This window comes from Diceros bicornis, chromosome 17 (genome assembly GCF_020826845.1).
Source record: "Diceros bicornis minor isolate mBicDic1 chromosome 17, mDicBic1.mat.cur, whole genome shotgun sequence".
Lineage (NCBI taxonomy): Eukaryota > Metazoa > Chordata > Mammalia > Perissodactyla > Rhinocerotidae > Diceros > Diceros bicornis.
In genome coordinates this window covers 60,200,573-60,220,385 of record NC_080756.1, presented here as the reverse complement: position 1 = coordinate 60,220,385, position 19,813 = coordinate 60,200,573, and the positions used below count along the sequence as shown (strand labels likewise).

At 45.6% G+C, this 19,813-nt stretch overlaps 2 protein-coding genes across 2 annotated transcripts in view; one reads left to right on the top strand and one right to left on the bottom strand.

The window, feature by feature from the left end:
* Window positions 1-19,813, bottom strand: part of WNT5B (Wnt family member 5B) — a 97,416-nt gene that overhangs the window by 41,508 nt on the left and 36,095 nt on the right. The window contains exon 2 of the mRNA XM_058559125.1: window positions 12,068-12,197. The gene's annotated coding sequence lies outside the window, so the exon portion shown is untranslated. The remainder of the gene's footprint in view (window positions 1-12,067; window positions 12,198-19,813) is intronic.
* FBXL14 (F-box and leucine rich repeat protein 14) lies at window positions 199-3,828 on the top strand. The gene is made up of 2 exons (XM_058559127.1): window positions 199-1,944; window positions 2,112-3,828. The coding sequence occupies exons 1-2, from the start codon at window positions 746-748 to the stop codon at window positions 2,260-2,262; spliced, it is 1,350 nt and encodes a 449-aa protein (XP_058415110.1). The 5' UTR covers window positions 199-745; the 3' UTR covers window positions 2,263-3,828.

Sequence of the window (19,813 nt, the reverse complement as noted above, 5' to 3'; positions counted from 1 at the left end):
GGGGCGGAGGGCCGCGCGAAGGCGCAGTCGAGCCGAGGGTACGGCCCGGACTCTACCAAACGCGCGGCCCGCCTGCCCGCCTGCCGCCCCGGGGTCCGCGCCGAGCCGCGCTCCGGCCGCCGCGGCCGCGGCGTCCTCCGAGCCGGGGCCGGCAGCTCCCAACTGCCCGCGGGCAGCGGGGGGAGAAGGGACGTGCGCCCGGTGGCCCGGGTTGGCCTCCTGGTCCCCCCGCCTGGCGGCGGAGTGCGGGCGGCCCGGGCTGGGAGGTTTGAAAAGCGGGCGAGAGACAAAGGCAGCAGGCAGCCCCCGCGGCGCCCGGAGCCCGTGCGCGCAGCCCGGGGCCCTCGGCGGCCCGGCGGCAGGAGGTGGAGATGCGGCAGGGGGCGTGGGAGCGGCGGCGGCGGAGCGGCGCGGCCCGAGCGCGGCGCGAGTAGACCCCAGGCGGCGGTGGCGGCCCGGCCGGCTCGGGAGTGAGTGAGGGCGCCTTCCCCGCCCGGGATGTGAGGACCGAGCGGAGCCCGGGGCGGGGGGAGGGAAGGGAAGGGAGGCGAGGCCGGCAGGAAGGAAGGACGGACGGACGGACCAGGAGGAGGAGCGGCGGCGGCGGCCGGAGCCGGAAGGCGGGGAGGGGCCGTCCGTTGGGCCCGAGGCGGCGGTCGGGGCGAACCGCTCTCGTCGCCTCCCGGGGCCGGAGCGGCGGGGCCGCGCCTCCTCCCCCCAGCGCCGCGGAGGGGGGAGGAGGAAGATGGAGACCCACATCTCGTGCTTGTTCCCGGAGCTGCTGGCCATGATCTTCGGCTACCTGGACGTCCGGGACAAGGGGCGCGCGGCGCAGGTGTGCACGGCCTGGCGGGACGCCGCCTACCACAAGTCGGTGTGGCGGGGGGTGGAGGCCAAGCTGCACCTGCGCCGGGCCAACCCGTCGCTGTTCCCCAGCCTGCAGGCCCGGGGCATTCGCCGCGTGCAGATCCTGAGCCTCCGCCGCAGCCTCAGCTACGTGATCCAGGGCATGGCCAACATCGAGAGCCTCAACCTAAGCGGCTGCTACAACCTCACCGACAACGGGCTGGGCCACGCGTTTGTGCAGGAGATCGGCTCCCTGCGTGCCCTCAACCTGAGCCTCTGCAAGCAGATCACCGACAGCAGCTTGGGTCGCATAGCGCAGTACCTCAAGGGCCTGGAGGTGCTGGAGCTGGGGGGTTGCAGCAACATCACCAACACCGGCCTCCTGCTCATCGCCTGGGGTCTGCAGCGCCTCAAGAGCCTTAATCTCCGCAGTTGCCGCCACCTTTCCGACGTGGGCATCGGGCATCTGGCCGGCATGACGCGCAGCGCGGCGGAGGGCTGCCTGGGCCTGGAGCAGCTCACGCTGCAGGACTGTCAGAAGCTCACTGATCTTTCTCTGAAGCACATCTCCCGGGGGCTGACGGGCCTGAGGCTCCTCAACCTTAGCTTTTGCGGGGGCATCTCGGACGCAGGCCTCCTGCACCTGTCGCACATGGGCAGCCTACGCAGCCTTAACCTGCGTTCCTGCGACAACATCAGTGACACGGGCATCATGCATCTGGCCATGGGCAGCTTGCGCCTCTCGGGGCTGGATGTGTCCTTCTGTGACAAGGTTGGGGACCAGAGTCTGGCCTACATAGCCCAGGGCCTAGATGGCCTCAAGTCCCTCTCTCTCTGCTCCTGCCACATCAGTGACGATGGCATCAACCGCATGGTGCGGCAGATGCATGGGCTGCGCACGCTCAATATCGGACAGTGTGTGCGCATCACGGACAAGGGCCTGGAGCTGATTGCTGAGCACCTGAGCCAGCTCACTGGCATAGACCTGTATGGCTGTACGCGAATCACCAAGCGCGGCCTGGAGCGCATCACGCAGCTGCCCTGCCTCAAAGTACTCAACCTGGGACTCTGGCAGATGACGGACAGTGAGAAGGTCAGGTGAGGGCGGCAGCACCACCTCCCCTCGTCCCGCCCTGTTCATCCCCACCCCGCCCCGTCACCACCACGCACCCCCCCCCACGCACACTTATACATAGATCATTGCGGTGGATGAGATGGAGGCAATGACACGAAGCCTCAGGCCCATTTTCTCTTCCCTTCTCCAGCATCCCCGCCCACTACATGCCCATTCTCCTCATTGTATCTGGGGTTCCCCTGCTCCCCCTCCCATACTCCCCTCTCTTTTTCCCAGAGGATAGAGAGATGGACTCAGCTACTTACCCACCCACTCCTCTCTGCGGGGGGATGGAGGACTGACTGAGCTACTGTATTCCCACTGCGATGCATTTGGAAATGGGGGTGGGGGTGGGGAGTGACTAGTCCTTGCGACCCTGGGGAGCTGAGGAAAATGTCTGCCTTCACTTAAAGCTTTCATTTGAATACTGTGATCTGGTTTTTATTTTGAAATGTATAAAAAAGCAAACGCAACTGCAACGGCCTTTTCACCTTCTTCCACTTTGTAACTAATCCCAGTCTCTTCTCATCACTGCTCCTTTTACAGTACTCTGCTATTCACGATCATTTCATTTTTATTGTCTGTCTTTTCCTTTTTTTATTTTTTGAAGAAATTTGAAATCATGGTCCCTTTTTTCCGCTGAATATATTCTATATATTATATATATATAAATTATATATATATATATATATATATATATATATGTCTGGCTACCTCGTTTTAGTTTACTTTTTTCTCTGAAGCCCTGGAATTCTACAAGAGAGATATTTTGAGACTAAACATTTTCGTGCCTAGACTGGAAAGATGCCCATTGGGTTTGTACGTCCTTTCTGTTTTGGCTTCTTCCCAAACCCCATCCATCCAGTGTGTCCCCTTTCCACATTCTGGCTATAATTTTCTTTTTCTCCTTGTCTATTGGGATTTTAGGGCCCAACCCTGTTCCTAAATCTTGACTTAATTTATAGCACAAATGTGTGGGAGAAATGAGTGGAACTGTTTTTTTTGTTTGTTTGAGATGCAGATTGTGTCTTGAAAATGATTATTATATATGCAAATTCTGCCCTACCCTCACCCTCTTCTGAGTTTCCCCACAAAAAGGTCACACGGTGAGGCTTCCTGTTGGAAGCACAGGAGCAGAGTTGGCCTTCAGAGCCCCTGGGGCTGTGATGTGAAGGGGAGGAGACTGAAATTCTCGTCTTATCTCTTGTTCTGTTAATAAAATGGGAGTTTGTGGGTTTTAAAAAATTCTGTTTCTAAATGGAGGAATAGGTGACTTTATTTTGGTGGGGGTTGGGACTTGTGGCTTTAAAAAAATCGCTTTTGAGTAGGATGTATATTTTTGTTGGATTTTTTGTTTATTTTTTTAGAATCCTCCACAGCAACATGAGAGATCATGGAGTTAAAGAAACCCAGAGACCTTTATCAATTAATTGTACTGTTTGTGAATTTGTATAAATAATAACAAAGATCCTCTTAAAACGTTTATATTCTTACAGTAAAAGGTTAAACTGATATTTATATAATAAAAGAGGAAATATGAAGTATGTTTTTGAAAAAAAAAAAACAAAACACCTTGTATCTGTGAATTATTTTTAAGGCAGTGTGTGTTTGGGTACGTGCCAGAGTAGGAGGTGCTGTTCGTGTACTCTACAGTGAAGGGAAATAAGGTACAGAGTTTGGTGCATCCTACGTGGTCTGAGTAAGCTCGTGGTTCAAAATTTATTCTGTATAAGGTTTACTACTGACATCTAAATGTTTTGTTTCTAGAAATGTGATTAGACTGGAGATTTATATAATTTTTGGTTTTAAACTGTCAACAATATGGAAATTTTAAAAAATTGAACAAAATGAAACTTTTTAAAAAACCAGATTTGTAAGAGTCACAATTTCCCCAGGGTGGCCAATTTTTCTTTGGGTGGAAACAAGATCTAAGGGTAATGTTGAAAAAATGGGTCATGAGATGTGGAAGTGGGGAAGAAAGATGGGTTTCTTTACACTTTTGAGTGAGTGTGGGGAGCATGTGAAATGATGAAGGGTGGAGGGAACTGAAGCCATTGTTCAGGAAAGTTACAAGAGTGCTGTCCTTGCTCGTGCTCCCTTGCTCAGTCATGCATGCTGAACCTCCAGTGTGAGTGAGGGTCCAAATGGAAAGGAGGAGGGCAGTTCTACCCCTCTTTTTAACATTCTCCTCCAGGCCTGGCTGTATGTAAGCCCTTTCCTGGGGGATGGGGAGTTTGGCCAGGAGTTCCTGCACATTTGCATTTTAAGCACTTCCAGCGCTGAAGCTGCCCACTCATCCACCCTGGTCAGAGTTCTCAGGCCGAATTTGGGGCAGATAAATGAATACCAACAATTCTAGCAAAGAGTTCCCTTTGGTAGACAATAACTAAATCATCGGACACCCTGTGGTTGGGCTGTGGAAACGAGGGAGCATAAATGCTCAGACGGTGGAGTAAGTCATATTTCCTGGTTTCACATAGGTCTGTCTTAGTTGTTTGAGATTTCTTTTTTGAAACAAAACATACTGATCCCAGCAAGAGCTGATAAGAGTAATATAAAACTTTCCTCGATCTACACCTCTTTCCAGGAAGAGAGCTAGAACCGAGGTTTCTCTTGGAGTAAGATTGTTTTGTAAAATTTCCAAGCTTTCTGCTTGTGCATATCACAAAAGCTGCATTGTTCCTTTTTGGAGAGCCATCACAATTGGGTCTAATTGAGCCTGACACTAGATCCATCTTCCTTTTCTTTGGGGAAGGTGTGGACCTCTTTCTTCCCTCTTAGGTTACAGTGCTTATTGCCCGAAAAAAAAAAATGTGTGAACCCCAGTAAGTAGTAGGGACTTTGAATTAGGGTCAGCTTTCTAATTTAGCATTTGACACTATGATGCATGAAGGTTACACAAGCTGTAGGTCCTGAGATAGTTTTTCTTCCTCCAAGAGACTGCATGGCTGTACAGATGCAGTCAATAAAAATGTGAGCACCTCTCAAGTCTTAGACTCTGTGTTCACATTCTTCATATTAATACGTAAAACAGTCCTACCAACTGTAACCGAAAGGGTTTTCTGCTTTTCTGTTTTGTTTTGTTTTTTACTTTAAAGGTTAAATATAAATTTGACTAAAGGTCAGTAAGTTAATGTTTGAAAGTTAAGATCATGGGCCTAGTATCCTCATCCTGAATTGGACATGCTTAAGAATACATCTGGAGTGGCTCTGGAAAAGATGAATAAACCACTTTCATTAGTCAAGGTTAACTGCTTATCTCAACCTTTTTGGATGAAAAGAAATGAATATGGTGTGCTTTGCATGGTGCTTGTAAATTTCTCCTTTTAGTCCTCACAGCAATATGCTGAAACGGGTAAGCTGTTTTCCAGATAAGGCCTACTACTTGCCTTAAGTTATCCAGCCACTAACTGAGGGGAACCAGGACTCAAACCAGGTCCAGTTCCCAAGTCCAGCTCCCTTCTGCGCCATGAGATGGTTCAGTTACTGATCACACCTTGGTTTCCAGTAAGGTGACCTCACAGAAGTGGTTGGTAGCTGTCTGAACACAGATGGACGAGCTCATGCCACAGGGCACTACTTTAAAGGGAATATGGGTGGATGCCATCTCCACCATACCTACAGGAATGGAAAGAAATGCTTTTCAAGAACAGAAGCACCAAAGAAAACCAATTGATACATATTTTATGGGTGGTACAAAAGTTAAAAGGCACTTCAGGGCAATTTTTAGAATAACACAAAAAACCTGATTCACACATTTGCTGAAACTTCAGAACTGAAAAACCAAACTAGGAACTTAGTGTAAACTTCATCATTGAGAAGTAATCAGCCTCATAGAAACTGGGTAGTAGTTGAGAAAGTGCTCCGTATACTTGTCTTTTCTAAGTGTCATTGGGCTATTAATGTCTGTACTGAAAAAATGATCTACAAAGGCAACTGTGTGACTCAGTCTCTGCAGACCCCTAAGGACCATGACAGGCCTCTAGCTAAGCGTACTGGGCATTTTGGCATAGTTCACCCTGCAGTGCACTCCTTCCTGCCGAATTCCTCAGGCCTAGGGTTGGAGGAGGGCCCACTTGATTTATTCCACATTTGGCAACAGCGACAAGGATGCTTGCCTAACTTACAGTACTTGCCCTTAAATAGTTAAGAAAACTCAAACTGATAATATTCTCTCATGATTCAAGTCAACAACAAAGATCTGACAAAGCAAATGTTCCTTTTATTGGCATTTCTTTTTAAAGGTAAGAACTTCTCTTAAATAAGGACGTGTGACATGTAAATTGAAGCATGGCCTAGCCCCCAAACTTGGGGCTTTCCTGCAATGGTTACTAGACAGGTGCTGGTCTGGGAATATAACTAAAACTTTTCACTTTTGACTTAGAGAATTTGAACTCAGGTTTTCAAAGGAGAAAGAGTAGTGGCCCCCAGGGACCACTGTGTTTCCAAAGAAGAAGAACCTCTTGATTACAAGATCAGATTTGTAAAACAAGTCAAGACCTCAGGCAGCTTCTGACAACCGTCCCTTCCCAGTCCCATGCAAGGGAGAGCCCTGGCCTCTGCTCTCAGCTGCTCTGCATGAAAAGGGGAGCTACAGTGAGTCATCTAGTGGTCACTCTCTGTTCTTTCTCTTCCCTGCATCAGACATCACCCCCTTTTAACAGTTAATTGTATCCCTTTAGTAGAGGGCAAGACCTACATTTTGTGCCACTGTGAACCTCTGAGGAGTCAGGGTGAGGCTTTCTGATGAAATAATGTGGATCACGGGATTAGAAATTGGAACGTGCATTCAAACCTAAGCTTATGCTTGGGCTGCATATTTATCTCATTTTTGTCAACGTACTTGTTCAAATATTAGGTAGCGAGTTAAATTTTTTGAAAAGTGAATGTTGTCAAACAGATGAGACATTCATATTTAGATCAGTGCCAACTATTAATAATTTAGAACTTATCAAAGGTAAGTGCACAGCTGGAATAAAAGCATATACTCTGAGGTCTTGGATTGAAAAACGGGTATTTGTAGACAATTGGTAAATTTAAATGTCCACAAATGATCAGTTTTAGTCTTTTCCTGTTTTTCAGGGATTGCTCTGATTTTGCCTGGTGGAGTTGCCTGTACCAACCCAGAACATTTGGTACTGTATAAAGCTGAGTCTTCCAGTTAAGGTGCAAGAGAAAATAAGAGATCTTAACTGCACAGCACTAGAGTGGGGTATGTTAAGCATCCCCCCAAATAAAACAAAATAGAAGTGGAATTCCTCTGCCTGTGTTTGTTAACCCAGAAAAGTGTACATATTTTCTTTAAAAAAACAGGACAAGTTTTTATCTCATTACCCTTCCACTTTAATTTTCTAAGGGACAAATGCCAATATCCTTGTAAGTTTGCTTTTATTTGTGATAGTGGAAAGTAGTCTCAATTACAGAGAAGAGAAGAATGAGGTCTTCTGTGGCAGCAGCAAAGAAACCCAGGTGAGAGGTGCTAGGGATGTGAGTGGGATCTGCTGGAAGAATTGTCATAACGCGGTGCTCAATTTCTCTATCTCAAAATTTTTGTTTACCAAATCTGGCAGATATTGTACATTTAATTTTATAAATGAGGAAAGAGGCTTGACAAGTGAAAAGATCCTGTCCAGGTGGTGCGAGGAGTCAGTATCAGCACCGAGGCTGCTCCAGACTGTCAAGACCACAGCAGAGAGCGATCGGCGTGCAAGTAGCTCTGACTTTTCCCAGAGACGTGACCAAGCAGCACCCTGACCTCTCGCTTCAGAAAGGTGCTAAACTAGAGCATGTTATTTTCATTTGGAGTAAAAGAAACCCCAAATGCTGAAAGTTATTATTACTATTTAATGAGCATTAAATTATGCAAACTCAGTTTATGTTCTGCAAGCATTACATACAGGGTTATTCAAGAAGCTGAAAAAGTAGTGCAAGTTGGTAAATGGGCTACGGGGTACCGAAGTAGCTAGTAGTGTCAAATCTGTCACCTGTTGTCCTCGAGGATTTGAGCCAGTTTCAAAAACACTGCTTTGTCACAAATAGTAATATGAAGTACAAACGCTGGAAGTCTGTGCTTGTGACAGCCTCAAAGCTAAGAACTTACATAAGTTAACATGTTTACAAATGTCTGTCACAGTGTCCTTTCATAAAGTAGAATCGGGTTGCAGGAATACTAGCTATTTTCTCTTCATCCAAGAATAAAAAGGGTTGACTTCACAGATGTTTTAGTTACAAATCCCTCTTGTCCAGAAAGAGTAAAAGGGTCTAATTTGTTAATATCAGGCACTCTCTTATGTTTATTACTCCTCAATTTATGTAATCCACACTCCAGAAGGATCAGGCCTAGCACACAGCCGACTGTCAATGATTACTACTCATATCGTGGATCTAAGTTACTAAACTGGACTGTGGGAAAACAGTTCTCGGAGACCAGATTAACTTTTTTATAAATAGTATGGAATCATTCAATATGGCTTGGAAAGCATTGTTTTCCTCATCTAAGAGGAATGTGAAAATATTTACTACAAAGGTACATAACAATATTTCTCCTGAGGAAATCTTTACCCCAAACTGGCATTTTTATGTACACATTTGTGTAGGAATAGCTGCCTGTTTCCATTTTGGTCTCTAAATAGGGAAGAACCAAAAAAATTAGTCCTGATATTCCTTAGAATCTTTAGTAAAATCACCAAGGCTAAAATTGGACAGATGGGTAAAAAAAGGGAGGAAGTGCAACAGTTAAGCCCCTCAAATTCTTAATGTTCTTGGATGGAAGACAACCTAATAGAGTCTTCCATTTTCACTACAGTGTTTGAAAGCTGAGCTTCATAACTCAAAAGCCCACTGCTGTGAACTACCAAGAAAAAAGGACCAGTAGATGTGTCTTATGCAAACAATATGAAAATGACAAAATTAAAGTGACAATTTCTAGTTCTTCTAGTTCATTTCAAATGCATAAAATTTAGACAGAGTCTTTCAGGAATCTGTAAACACAGCATGGCCATGTTCTGTGGTCTCCTGAACTTTATGAAGCTTGTAGCTTGCTGTTGTAGGAAGCAGAGAAGCCTTCACGTCTCCTGGCCTGGAACAGACAGATGACTGGCTCCTCCAGCCCTGGCTCACGTCTGCACACTGGAGCCACATGCCCTGCCACTGTGCTCAGAATCAACTGGCGACAATCAGAACAGTGTGACCCAAAGGAAGGCCGCTGGCCTATCTTTTTGCCACACACATGGGTCTCGTTTCCAATGGATTCACAAGAGGAACTGCAGAAATTTACTATAGTAAGGACGACACAGGACTTAGCAGCAAACAGCCTCATCGCTGCTTACTTTAGAAATAAAAATGTGTATATGCAAATTAGGAGCTAGAAGTCAAGCACTACACTTCACTGAAAGGCAGGGGTGGGAAATCATTTTTGTCTCTTTCTGGATTGTTCTTTGACCTTCCCCCCCCCCCAAAAAAAAACCTCTCCCACCAACTGACGCAATTTACCCTCCCCACTGTGATGCAGCTACGAATCATGTCCACACCAGATTAGGTAGCTAGGAGTCTGACCCTGTGTTTTCCTTTACCCAAAGTTTAAGATGACTTCAGGATCCACTAAAAGGCAGAAAAAGTATGGTTAATGCAAAACTCTATAAATACTTGTTTTCCAGTGTGGAAGATGGAAAGTGGAAAGAGATGTCTTTACCCACCAAGTCTGCACGCCCCGTGGGTGGTCAGCAGGCGGCAGCATTGTCTGTGAGTTGGAGGCTATTTCCAGCGGGAACCACGACCTCCTCCCCTCTGACAAATGCCCTCTGGTCAGCCCCCACCCCTCCAAAGAATTCCCCCAGGGCATAAGAGTTGACAAGAGAGGAATCTCACGTGACCAAAAGATAAAATGAAATTTTAAAATAGTGAAACGGCTCAAAGGAGCCCCAGGTGCTAGCATTTGGTTTTTGGACGAGGTAACCCATGCGACCTCCTCATGAAGGTTCCTGATTTAGTTCCAGCTCTTCGCCTGGAGGCTGTGGAAATCAAACCTCAACTTCTAATTTTCCGTAAAGACCATTTCATACAAATCCTGTTAGATTGCCATATTTGGGAAGTTTGGGAGAACCATTGGGGAAAAATTTTACAATCATATATGGAGATATCAATTTTAACAGCAAAAGTACTAGCTTTTTTTATTACAAAAAAAAATAGAAAGTATACTGCCTGTGATGAAAAATTCTAGAGATCTTTTGAGGAAAAACAAAAATATTTTTAAATTTTTAGGAGTATCTATTTTTATTTTTTTATTATTAAAATGAGAATCTTTATTGCCCAGATGAAGACATCTTCATAGAATCTAAAGGAGTCTATGAAACTGAAAATGATTAAGAGCCCTGATAAAGAAGTAAGGCTGCTCACATACCTAAATTCCTCCCCTGGAAAACAGACATTAGGAAAAGGTAGCAGAAATTAAAAGAAAGAGAAAGAACTTCCAAGCCAATTTGGCTGGATTCCATAAAATACCACAATAAGGGACAGGCTGAGGGCAGGAGAGGCCTGGGGCTCTGGCCCTCATGGCACTCCATAGTCTGGCCTCAGGGAGTCAAAGCGTGGGTCTGAAGGGCAGTTGGTGCAAATGTGGAATAAACACGTGGAAGGTGGAAATCCCCTGTGGCTACTTCTACCAAGCTGAGTAAGCGGATGAGGCGCAGCTTATTAACTTGGTAATACAGAGGTCATTTTTGGTTAGAGAATGAGAGAAAAGAAAAGAAAAGCTTCTGGAACTCAGGGCCCAGGCATGTAGCAGATTACGATTCCTGGCACTATCTGTGATGGTCTTATAAAAGAAGAAAAGCTCCCCATGCAGCTTTATGGACACCGTAGCTGAAATATGCCCTTGTTAGTGACCATACCAAATGAATACAGATCCAGGGAAAACAACCAAATAGGAAAAGGAGTGGTAGCGGAAAGAAAAGAGACCAAGTATCACTCCACACAAAGCTGAGGAGGAGAAAACGGCAGGCTGAGGAGCCAGGATAATAAAGACACATTACATGAAATTATTTTATTTATTTTTTTTTTTGTGAGGAAGATCAGCCCTGAGCTAACATCCGTGCTAATCCTCCTCTTTTTGCTGAGGAAGACCGGCTCTGAGCTAACATCTATTGCCAATCCTCCTCCTTTTTTCCCCCAAAGCCCCAGTAGATAGTTGTATGTCATAGTTGCACATCCTTCTAGTTGCTGTATGTGGGACGCGGCCTCAGCATGGCCGGAGAAGCGGTGCGTCGGTGCGCGCCCGGGATCCGAACCTGGGCCGCCAGTAGCGGAGCGCGCGCACTTAACCGCTAAGCCATGGGGCCGGCCCTCATTACATGAAATTAAATGAGAGAAAGTATAAACTATTTAAGGACTAGCAGTTCCTAGAGGTGGTCGTTGGGATGAACTAGGAGGGTTGCTCTTTGATCTGCAGTCTCCAAGGACAGCTTTCCTGGGCTAGCACATGATTCCAAGAAGACAGGCCCTCTCTCTGGTTGTTTGAATCTGACTTGAAACAAAAATTCCAACTAATAGGTCACCAAGCTGCCCTGAGGTGAACCTGTCACTGAGGAGATGGATGTACGGTGACAGCGTCACACACCTGAAAATGTCCTACTCAGAGACAAGCTGTTACTGCCCCACCCTCCTCGGCCATCATCGTCTCTAGCCATGTGTTCATGGCAGTCAGGAAGAATGTTGTTTTATCTATTATCCCACTTTTACAGGGAGAAATAGAAAACAAGAGTTTCCAGGGCAAGCTGTTGACATCCCTCAACACAGGCCCTTCAGGTAGCAGCTGGCTTCAGTGGCCTGAACACTGCCCATCAACCCCACATGATTCAGGCTTCTACGCTCCATTCTGGCCAAGAAGGTATAGCTGACAGCTCTAGTAATCTCGAGAAGATAGACTTTCTATTTTAGGTAACTTTCCCCAAATCCTCACCTTAGAAAGCTCCCATGGCACAGTTTGCAAATCCACATAGCCCGGATACTTACTTGCAGACTGGGCAGCCACTGCTACGGCCTTCTTAACCTTCCTCTGTCCTCTTAGTCCCTCCCCCACGAAAAGAAGTGTCCACATAGACATCCATTTACCCTTTCGAGTGATCCAGCACGGCCCCTTCCCTGTTCCTTGATTTCCTGCTGCCTCGTCTGTGGAGACGGTGGAGAGGGGCACGGCGAGTTTTGTGATGGGAGGGTTCCAGGTAACGTGGCTGTGCAGGACCTGTAATGAAGCAAGTCTTATGGCCTCTTACACACCACTGAGCAGGTCTCAAGCATCACCTTGCCATCCTCCCTGATTTGGGTTGCCTTCCCCTTGATGCTGCAGAGTTAAAGCCCCCTCTGCCATTCCCAAGCCTGTTAGCTCCCACTCCTGTGTTCATTCCTACTTCTGCACCTGTCCGGAACTTGCAGAGAAACTAAGGCACTTGTGTGCAAATGGCTGCAAACACCTTCCCACCCTTCCACTAGTGCCAAAAACAAGCCTGCTAATGCTAATCTACCCCTTCACTTGCAGCTCAACAGCTTTTCTCCTTTAAGCCCCTGATAATGGTTTTACTAAAATCCCCTTTTGATGGAAAAAAATCCCAGCTGGACATTTCAGGCCTCAGCACAATGTACAAGTCTGCAGGTCCCTTTCCCTACCTCACAAAGGCCTCTAATCAAGTGGAAAATGTGCTGGAGGCCAGAGGTTTGGGTCTGCAATTATTTTTTAAGGGATTACTAGAGAAGAATAGTGGGCAGCAAGGACCTCCCCCGCTTTGTTTTCCTGCTTTTAGACAGATTGAGCCAGTGTAGCCGTCCAGATCTCCAAGAACAAGAGCCTCATCTCTCCCTTCCCTAGTGGAAGGATATCATCTTTGAACACCATCACTTGGAAAAGATTTAGAGAGTGAGGAAGCAATACGCAGGTCCTATTCTGACCCCATTTAAGCCCTTATTTATAAAACCACTATCAAACAGGATCTCATGTGTGAGGAGAGCACTCATTCATTAACCTCTCACCCCACTTGGTATGCAGAGGGGAGAGTTCGCACCCTGTCCATACACTGCTAAGATTGGCAGCATTCATTCGGGCTTCCCAGGCTTTGGAGGGCAAGAGGTCATGTTCCCAATCTTGCCAGATATCCTTCTTCTTATTTATATACATTGGCCCTTCCCCTCAACACGAAGCAAATATCCAAAACTCCTAATGCAAGACATGGATAAAAATATAAACTGCAAACCATTTTTATTAGCCTATTTGGAATCTTCGTTTAAAAATGTACACTACAGAAGGGAGTTTGTCTTCTCTGTATATTGTGAAGGACCTTCTTTGATGTCATTTATACATGAATGTTCAGTAAGAATTAATTGATAAAGATGAACATTTCAGCTTGGCCCTAAGATCTCATCATTCTGTTTCAGCATAGAGAGACTGCTCATCCTGTTAAACCTAGGTGGTTAGTATGGATGCAAATACCCAGTAACAAGGAAATGGTCACAAATTCTTAAACTCATTCTGGGATGATCAAGGATTAGGCTGTTCAACTCTGAAAGCCAGAAGTCAGCATATATTTCAAAATAAATACCAGGCTGAGTAATAATTTTCAGGTTCTTTCTTCCAAGTTCCTAAAATACCTTTGGTCAAAAACAACTACAAAAAACAAAACAATAACTCTCATCTGTCTTCATCAGTATAAATGCCTTACTGACATATTTTGCCTTATTGATTTTTCAGTTCTCCCTCAGAAGAACCCTAAACAACTGAGAACTAGAAAGAGAGAAGCACAATTATAACATTTAATATATTACATTTAACACTTAATGAAAATATTGTACTAGTATTTGATGTTGGCCTTCATACTTCTTTGGATGGGTGTTACAGGAAGCGGGGACCATATAGTTTCTCTAAAGAAAGCAAGCAAGGGTGGACCCTCTGGAGTCCTCTCCCCAAATGACAGAGGCTTGCAGAATCACTTCTGCTAGCTATCAAAATGTTCTGACAGCTTCTTCCAAGAGTGAATAATCTTCACCCCACTTTAGATGTAGAAGAACTTCTTTAGAAAGGTGAAGTGATACATTAAGGGCATCAAAGGAGACAGCGGACTGTCTCTAAAGCAGAGCCTTAAGAGGGCTGACTCCTTAAATAAAGAGCAAGTCCTGAGATAAGTCTGCCTTCCAGGGAGAGTTGTTCTAAAGCTTCCTCTCTTGGATTCACTTCCTGAATCATTACTCAGAATGCCCCTTTACTTCTTTCCTTGGCCTAGCACCATTATTTTGGTATTCATCAATATTCTTATACTTCTCTGTCCTTTTAACATACTATATTGAACAAAATATCAGTTGTTTCAGAAGTCGCTCTTCCTATTAAAACCAGCTTAGGGAAGAGTAAAATAGCAATTTGGAAACAATACTTTGATAAAATGGTTGACAACAACGCATCTCAGATTTTTCAGGGCAGTTGAAAATTTTAGTACTTCGAAATATAAACATCTTTCAGCCTCTCATTAGATCACAAAAGTATCTAAAAACCAACTTAAGACCAACTTTCTTAATTTTCCATTCAAAGAACAAGACCAACATAATTAGAATTAAGAAGTACAAAGTATGGGCTTTCAAAGTAACAGAGAAAATTTTGGTCAAGGTCTAAAGAGAAAAAGAAATGATATCTTGAGTTTGAAATGCTATTGGTCCAAAGTTCATTGTGTCTAACTGGCATACGTACAACAGTTGGGAATTCCCTTGAATCCACGAAGAAGACAGGAACTATTACTTCTCCAGATCGCACCAGGTGGGGGAACCTACAGGGAGAAATGGAGCCTCACTTCTCTATGCTATTTTCTCTAGCTCCTTCTCTCATGGTCTTTATAACCGAGGTCTGCACCTAAGTCCTGCTCAAATTGTCTCTGTTGTATTGCTTTATATTTCTAAAAGTCTCTCTGTTCACTCATTTTCCATCATAGGGGCACACATATCATCGGGTTCACCTAACTCTCTAAACCACTATCTTCTTGCCTAACAATCTCAATTCAGCATCTGCAGACCCTGCTTGGGATGGCTGCACTCCTGACTTTGTGGCTCTCTGCTTCCCCTGCTCTGGCCCCAAACCCATCCCCGGCATCTCCCAATAGCCATGGAACTTTCCAGAATCATCCAAACTCGTGGTGGCCAGATGAGTGATAACTGCCATTATGGTATTTGATTGGCAATCTCTACATTACAGTTTTAAAATATTATTCTTACTAAAATATGCCTGCCTATTTAAGGCTGCTCTTAAAAGTGATACATAAATCCTTATTTTTAAAAATCCTTATTTAAAAAATTGTCCAGGGCCAGCCCCGTGGCGTAGCAGTTAAGTATGTGCGCTCTGCTGCTGGTGGCCCAGGTTCGGATCCCGGGCGCACAGTGATGCACTGCTTGTCAGGCCATGCTGTGGTGGCGTCCCATATAAAGTAGAGGAGGATGGGCATGGATGTTAGCTCAGGGCCAGTCCTCCTCAGCAAAAAGAGGAGGATTGGCATGGATGTTAGCTCAGGGCTGATCTTCCTCACACAAAAAAAATTGTCCAGAATAGAAAAATTTGGATGATAAGGCAAAGTTGCCCTTCAATCCTCATCTGATGCCACTTCCCTCCCCTGAAGTCCCCCAGCTGACAGAGTGGGCTGTCTCCTTTTGGACCCAGCTCCAGCTTTCAGAGTTACCAATAGTAGTGAGGTGACAAATGCCCCAAATTTGGGTCTGATAGAGAATCTTATTCCTAATTTGTATAAGATCTTGAAATTAAGCATTTGTCACCACAGGTTAAGCCCCCAAAGGGTCTATGGTAATGAAGCAACATTAAAAATATCTCTCCCCTGGTCTCATGCTTAAGAATCTCTTCAAGTTCCTCTCTGGGAATTATTATGAGTTTATCTACATAGTGCTGACAGTCAAGTGGCAGGACTGATAACGCTCGTGCTTGGTTTTATCAGTTATAGAGCTAAAAGTACTTTCAGAGCCTATAAAAATGCTAACAAATATTCCTTCTGACCAACCCATCACAGCACACCTTCACAATCACAAGATCCATCTGGTTTATTGGGATTAATTGCTAACTAATAGTTAAAATGCTAGCGTTTATGAATGACTTTTTAAAAATACGAATTAGTGTGGATTCAAGGCTATCTTTTACTTAGTAAATATTTCTTTGGCAGTTATTATAGGCGGGAGTCCTGTGCCAAGGGCTGGGGGTACAGAGCAATGTCTCACACTTTCTTGTATGGAGGTCTGCTTTCTTGAGTGGCAGAGAAAGAAATGGAGTTTCACTGGGAACTGCTCCCAACCCACAGCTGATTTATCTGTGCCGCAGCCTGTAATTTGGATATGCCCACGCGAGTGTGTCTCATGTGTGTTTTAGGGAAAAAAAAAAAGCTGGGGGTTGCTGCTTCACAGAATTCACTTCAGACTCTCAGCGCAGGAGGGAGCCAGAGCCAGCCAGTGGTGAATAAGGAGGAAGAACCAAGGTTAGACACATACCACACGAAATTCCCTCTAACTGCCCGAGGGGCAGCCTCCTGGTCCGTGCCTGAACTGCTGTCCTCTTTCCTCATCCCCCACTCCTCCAGCTGCCCTCCATGTCAGTTTCAACATGATCTCACTGGTACAGAAATATTGAGTGAGGGGCTAAATGAGCACACAATGGCCCACCCCCAGGCCCCGTCACTGGAACTGCCCCCTGCCTTTCGCTTGGGTCAGCTTAGCCAGCCTGGACTTGATCAGCGTAGCACAAGCTAGAATGTCTCCAGGGGAGGTCAAGCCAAACCAGGTCCTTGATTTAAATGACCATTTGAATTATTCCCTGCTTCATCTCCAGTAATTTTGTTTTATTAGAGAGAGCATTTGTGAGAAGAAAAGGAAATATTTGTTTTCCTCTTGCTATTCAAAGCTAGTTAAATGTAAATAGAAAAAACCTGTTGGGCTGTGTTGAGGCATTGTGTACAATTTGTCATGTGCATCTCCGTGTTGACACAAACACACATGCTCGTGGGCTTCACAAGCAAGGGGAAGCTCTCCTGAGCTGCTTCCTCAGGACAGGACCTTGTCTACCCAAGATCCTGCAGAGGAAGAAAGCTCAGAGTCTGTGCCCAACCTGCATACCACTTTGTAATAATTCCCCAGGATCCAAGCACAGACAGTTCCCCAAAACACTGCCACAGAGACGGTACCCCTCCCGTCACTCTTCCTCTAACGCGCACATAAAAACTGATTGCACACACTCCTCTCGCCCTTCTCCTCCCCAGCAACCACCAGGTGCCTTCGTAAACTCCCACGACGGTCAGCTCCAGACACTGACTCGGCATGGACAGGAGCCAACAGCAAGTCCAGGGGCAAGGATCACAGTGTGCTTGGGGGCGGAGGGGGTTGACTCCACTCCCAGAGGCCTACATGGGCTTCAGACACAGGCTTGTTGAAGCTGTGAGCACAGGATTCTCACTGACCAATGAGGAGGAGGACTTTTTCCCCAGGGGATCCTGAGCGGCACAGTGTTAGTGTTTATTCAAAGTACCATTAATGCCAGCCATGCACAAAGCTCTATTGCTGTGGCTGGCATGTTCAAGACCAGAGGTAGACAGACAGACAGACGGACAGACAGACAGTTGGAAATACTTTCTTTTTGTTCAACTCTTGATCAGCATCTCCTGAGAAGCCGAACTACTATCTCAAAGTGAAATAAAGGAAACCCCGTGAGCAAAGGAGGAATAAAGCTGTGGGGGAGCTTTATTTTTATTTTAATTGAAATTTTTTTCTCCCTTGGAGTTTTGTTTATCTGTCCATATATGTCCAAAGAAAATATTATTCTTTGAGTCCAGAGTGTGCTCACATTTGTTTGTACAGATTTTTAAGGGCAAATAAAAGATAAGCAGGGATACTTTTGATACTTACTGTTGTCTTTAGATGATGTGTTTAGATCTTTCCCATCTAGTTCAGGAGCAATCTGTTTATCATTACTGGCCAAAACGTACTTTTGAAATACACTATTAAGTTCACGAAAGATAACTTGTAAAAGAAAGCCCCTAACTTTTCTAATGATCTCCTACCAAAACCTTTTCAATAGCCATAATAATGCTCACACTATACTAAAATCACATCAGGACACCAGGGACTGCGAGCAGATCAAGTCTCTAGGTAAGGCAGGATCCTGCTGACGGCACACTGGCATGGCCGTGTCCCCAAAGCTTTCTGCCCACATCCAACCATTAAAGCAAGCCCTAGGCAGGACTGCAAAGCTTCATGTGGTTCATCATCACTGATGCTCTGGGATCTCTGAGGCCCTGAATTTCAGATCCCTCAGAAAGTTCTGAAGACTCCTTTAGCTAACTCGTTGGGGTGGCCCTCATCAGCTCTCACTTGCGCTCACTGTCCCTGCTTCCTAAGGTGCTCCTCTGCGACCAGCCTTAACTTACTCCAGCTTCTCACTCACACCACTGTTTCTCCAGATGTGGTCTTTGGATGACCTACATAAGAATCACCTGGGTACTTGCCAAAAATGCATTTTTCAGGAGGAGGGGTTCACAACCTCTCTACTCTATCCTGAGAGATTTCTTCCTAAAAATGTAATCAGAGCATATTGCTGTGCTGCTTAGAAACCTCCACCAGCTTCCTGCTGCATCAACCATAGTCCCAACTCCTTACCACAGTACTGCAAGCCTGCAGGGCCCCAGTTACTCTTCAAGCGCCATGGCCGTCCAGACCTCATCCCCCTGAATCCCAGCCTCTTATTCTGGACACAAACAGCCCTCTCACTCTTGTGTGACCTTGTGTATGTGTATGTTGTACCCTCAGGCCTCGAATGTTCTTTCCTCCCTGTTTGATAGGAGAATCTTCCTCACCCTTCAAGGCCTGGCTCAAATGAACTTCGTAAAACCTTCTATTACTTTCTCCTCTTTGTCCCCACAACGTGTTCTCTGAGGCACCAGTATTAGCACTTCTGCCACTGATTGTAATATCTTCTTTGCATTATTTCCTCTCCCTAGAAGGATCTCCTAGTCACGGATGGTCGGGGTGGCATTCAATTGACAAGTATGAAAGGATGTACTGAGTTTCTACCAGGTGCCCAGCTCTGTGCTAGGGACTGAGGACACGGCAATGGACAAACCTTGGTTCCAGTCTCACAAACCTTATAGCCTTATGGGGAAGAGAAACAGTTAGTAAGTAATTACCATAATGTGTGATGAATGTTTTGATAGGAAAAGTACCTAGTGCAGGGTTGGGGTGAGGAACCCAAACCAAGAGGACTTTACCTGGCCTAGGGGTCAGAGAATGCCTCTCAGACAATGCCAAAGCACTGCTGCCCACACACTCGGAGGCTCTGAACAAATTTACCTAAGTGAAGTGTCACTTAAATGAGGATGATCCTCAAATGTTCAGCCCAGACCTCTGGACCCACAGGCCCAACTATTATTAGACACTTCTACTCTGTATCCCACAGATATCTCAACCCAACCCATCTAAAACTAAACGTCTTCCCTCCCAAACCTACTCCACTTGCCCAAATAATCTACAGCCTCCATAAAGGCACCACCTGGTTGGCCAAACAATAAACCTGGGAGTTATGTATGATTCCTCCCTCTCTCTCCTTAAACCATACGCCCAACCAGAGCATCCTAGCCTGTCAATTCTGCTTTCTAGATTCAGAGTGCTTTACCCTCCTCTCCATCCCCCCACCACTGTCCTAAGTTAATCTTCATCATTTGTAACATCTAAAAGTGATTTTTCTAATATACAAATCTGATTCTATCACTTCCTTGGTCACAATTCTCCAATGGTTCCTTCTTGCCCATAGGTTAAAATCTAAATTCTGTTGCCCACCATCCAAGG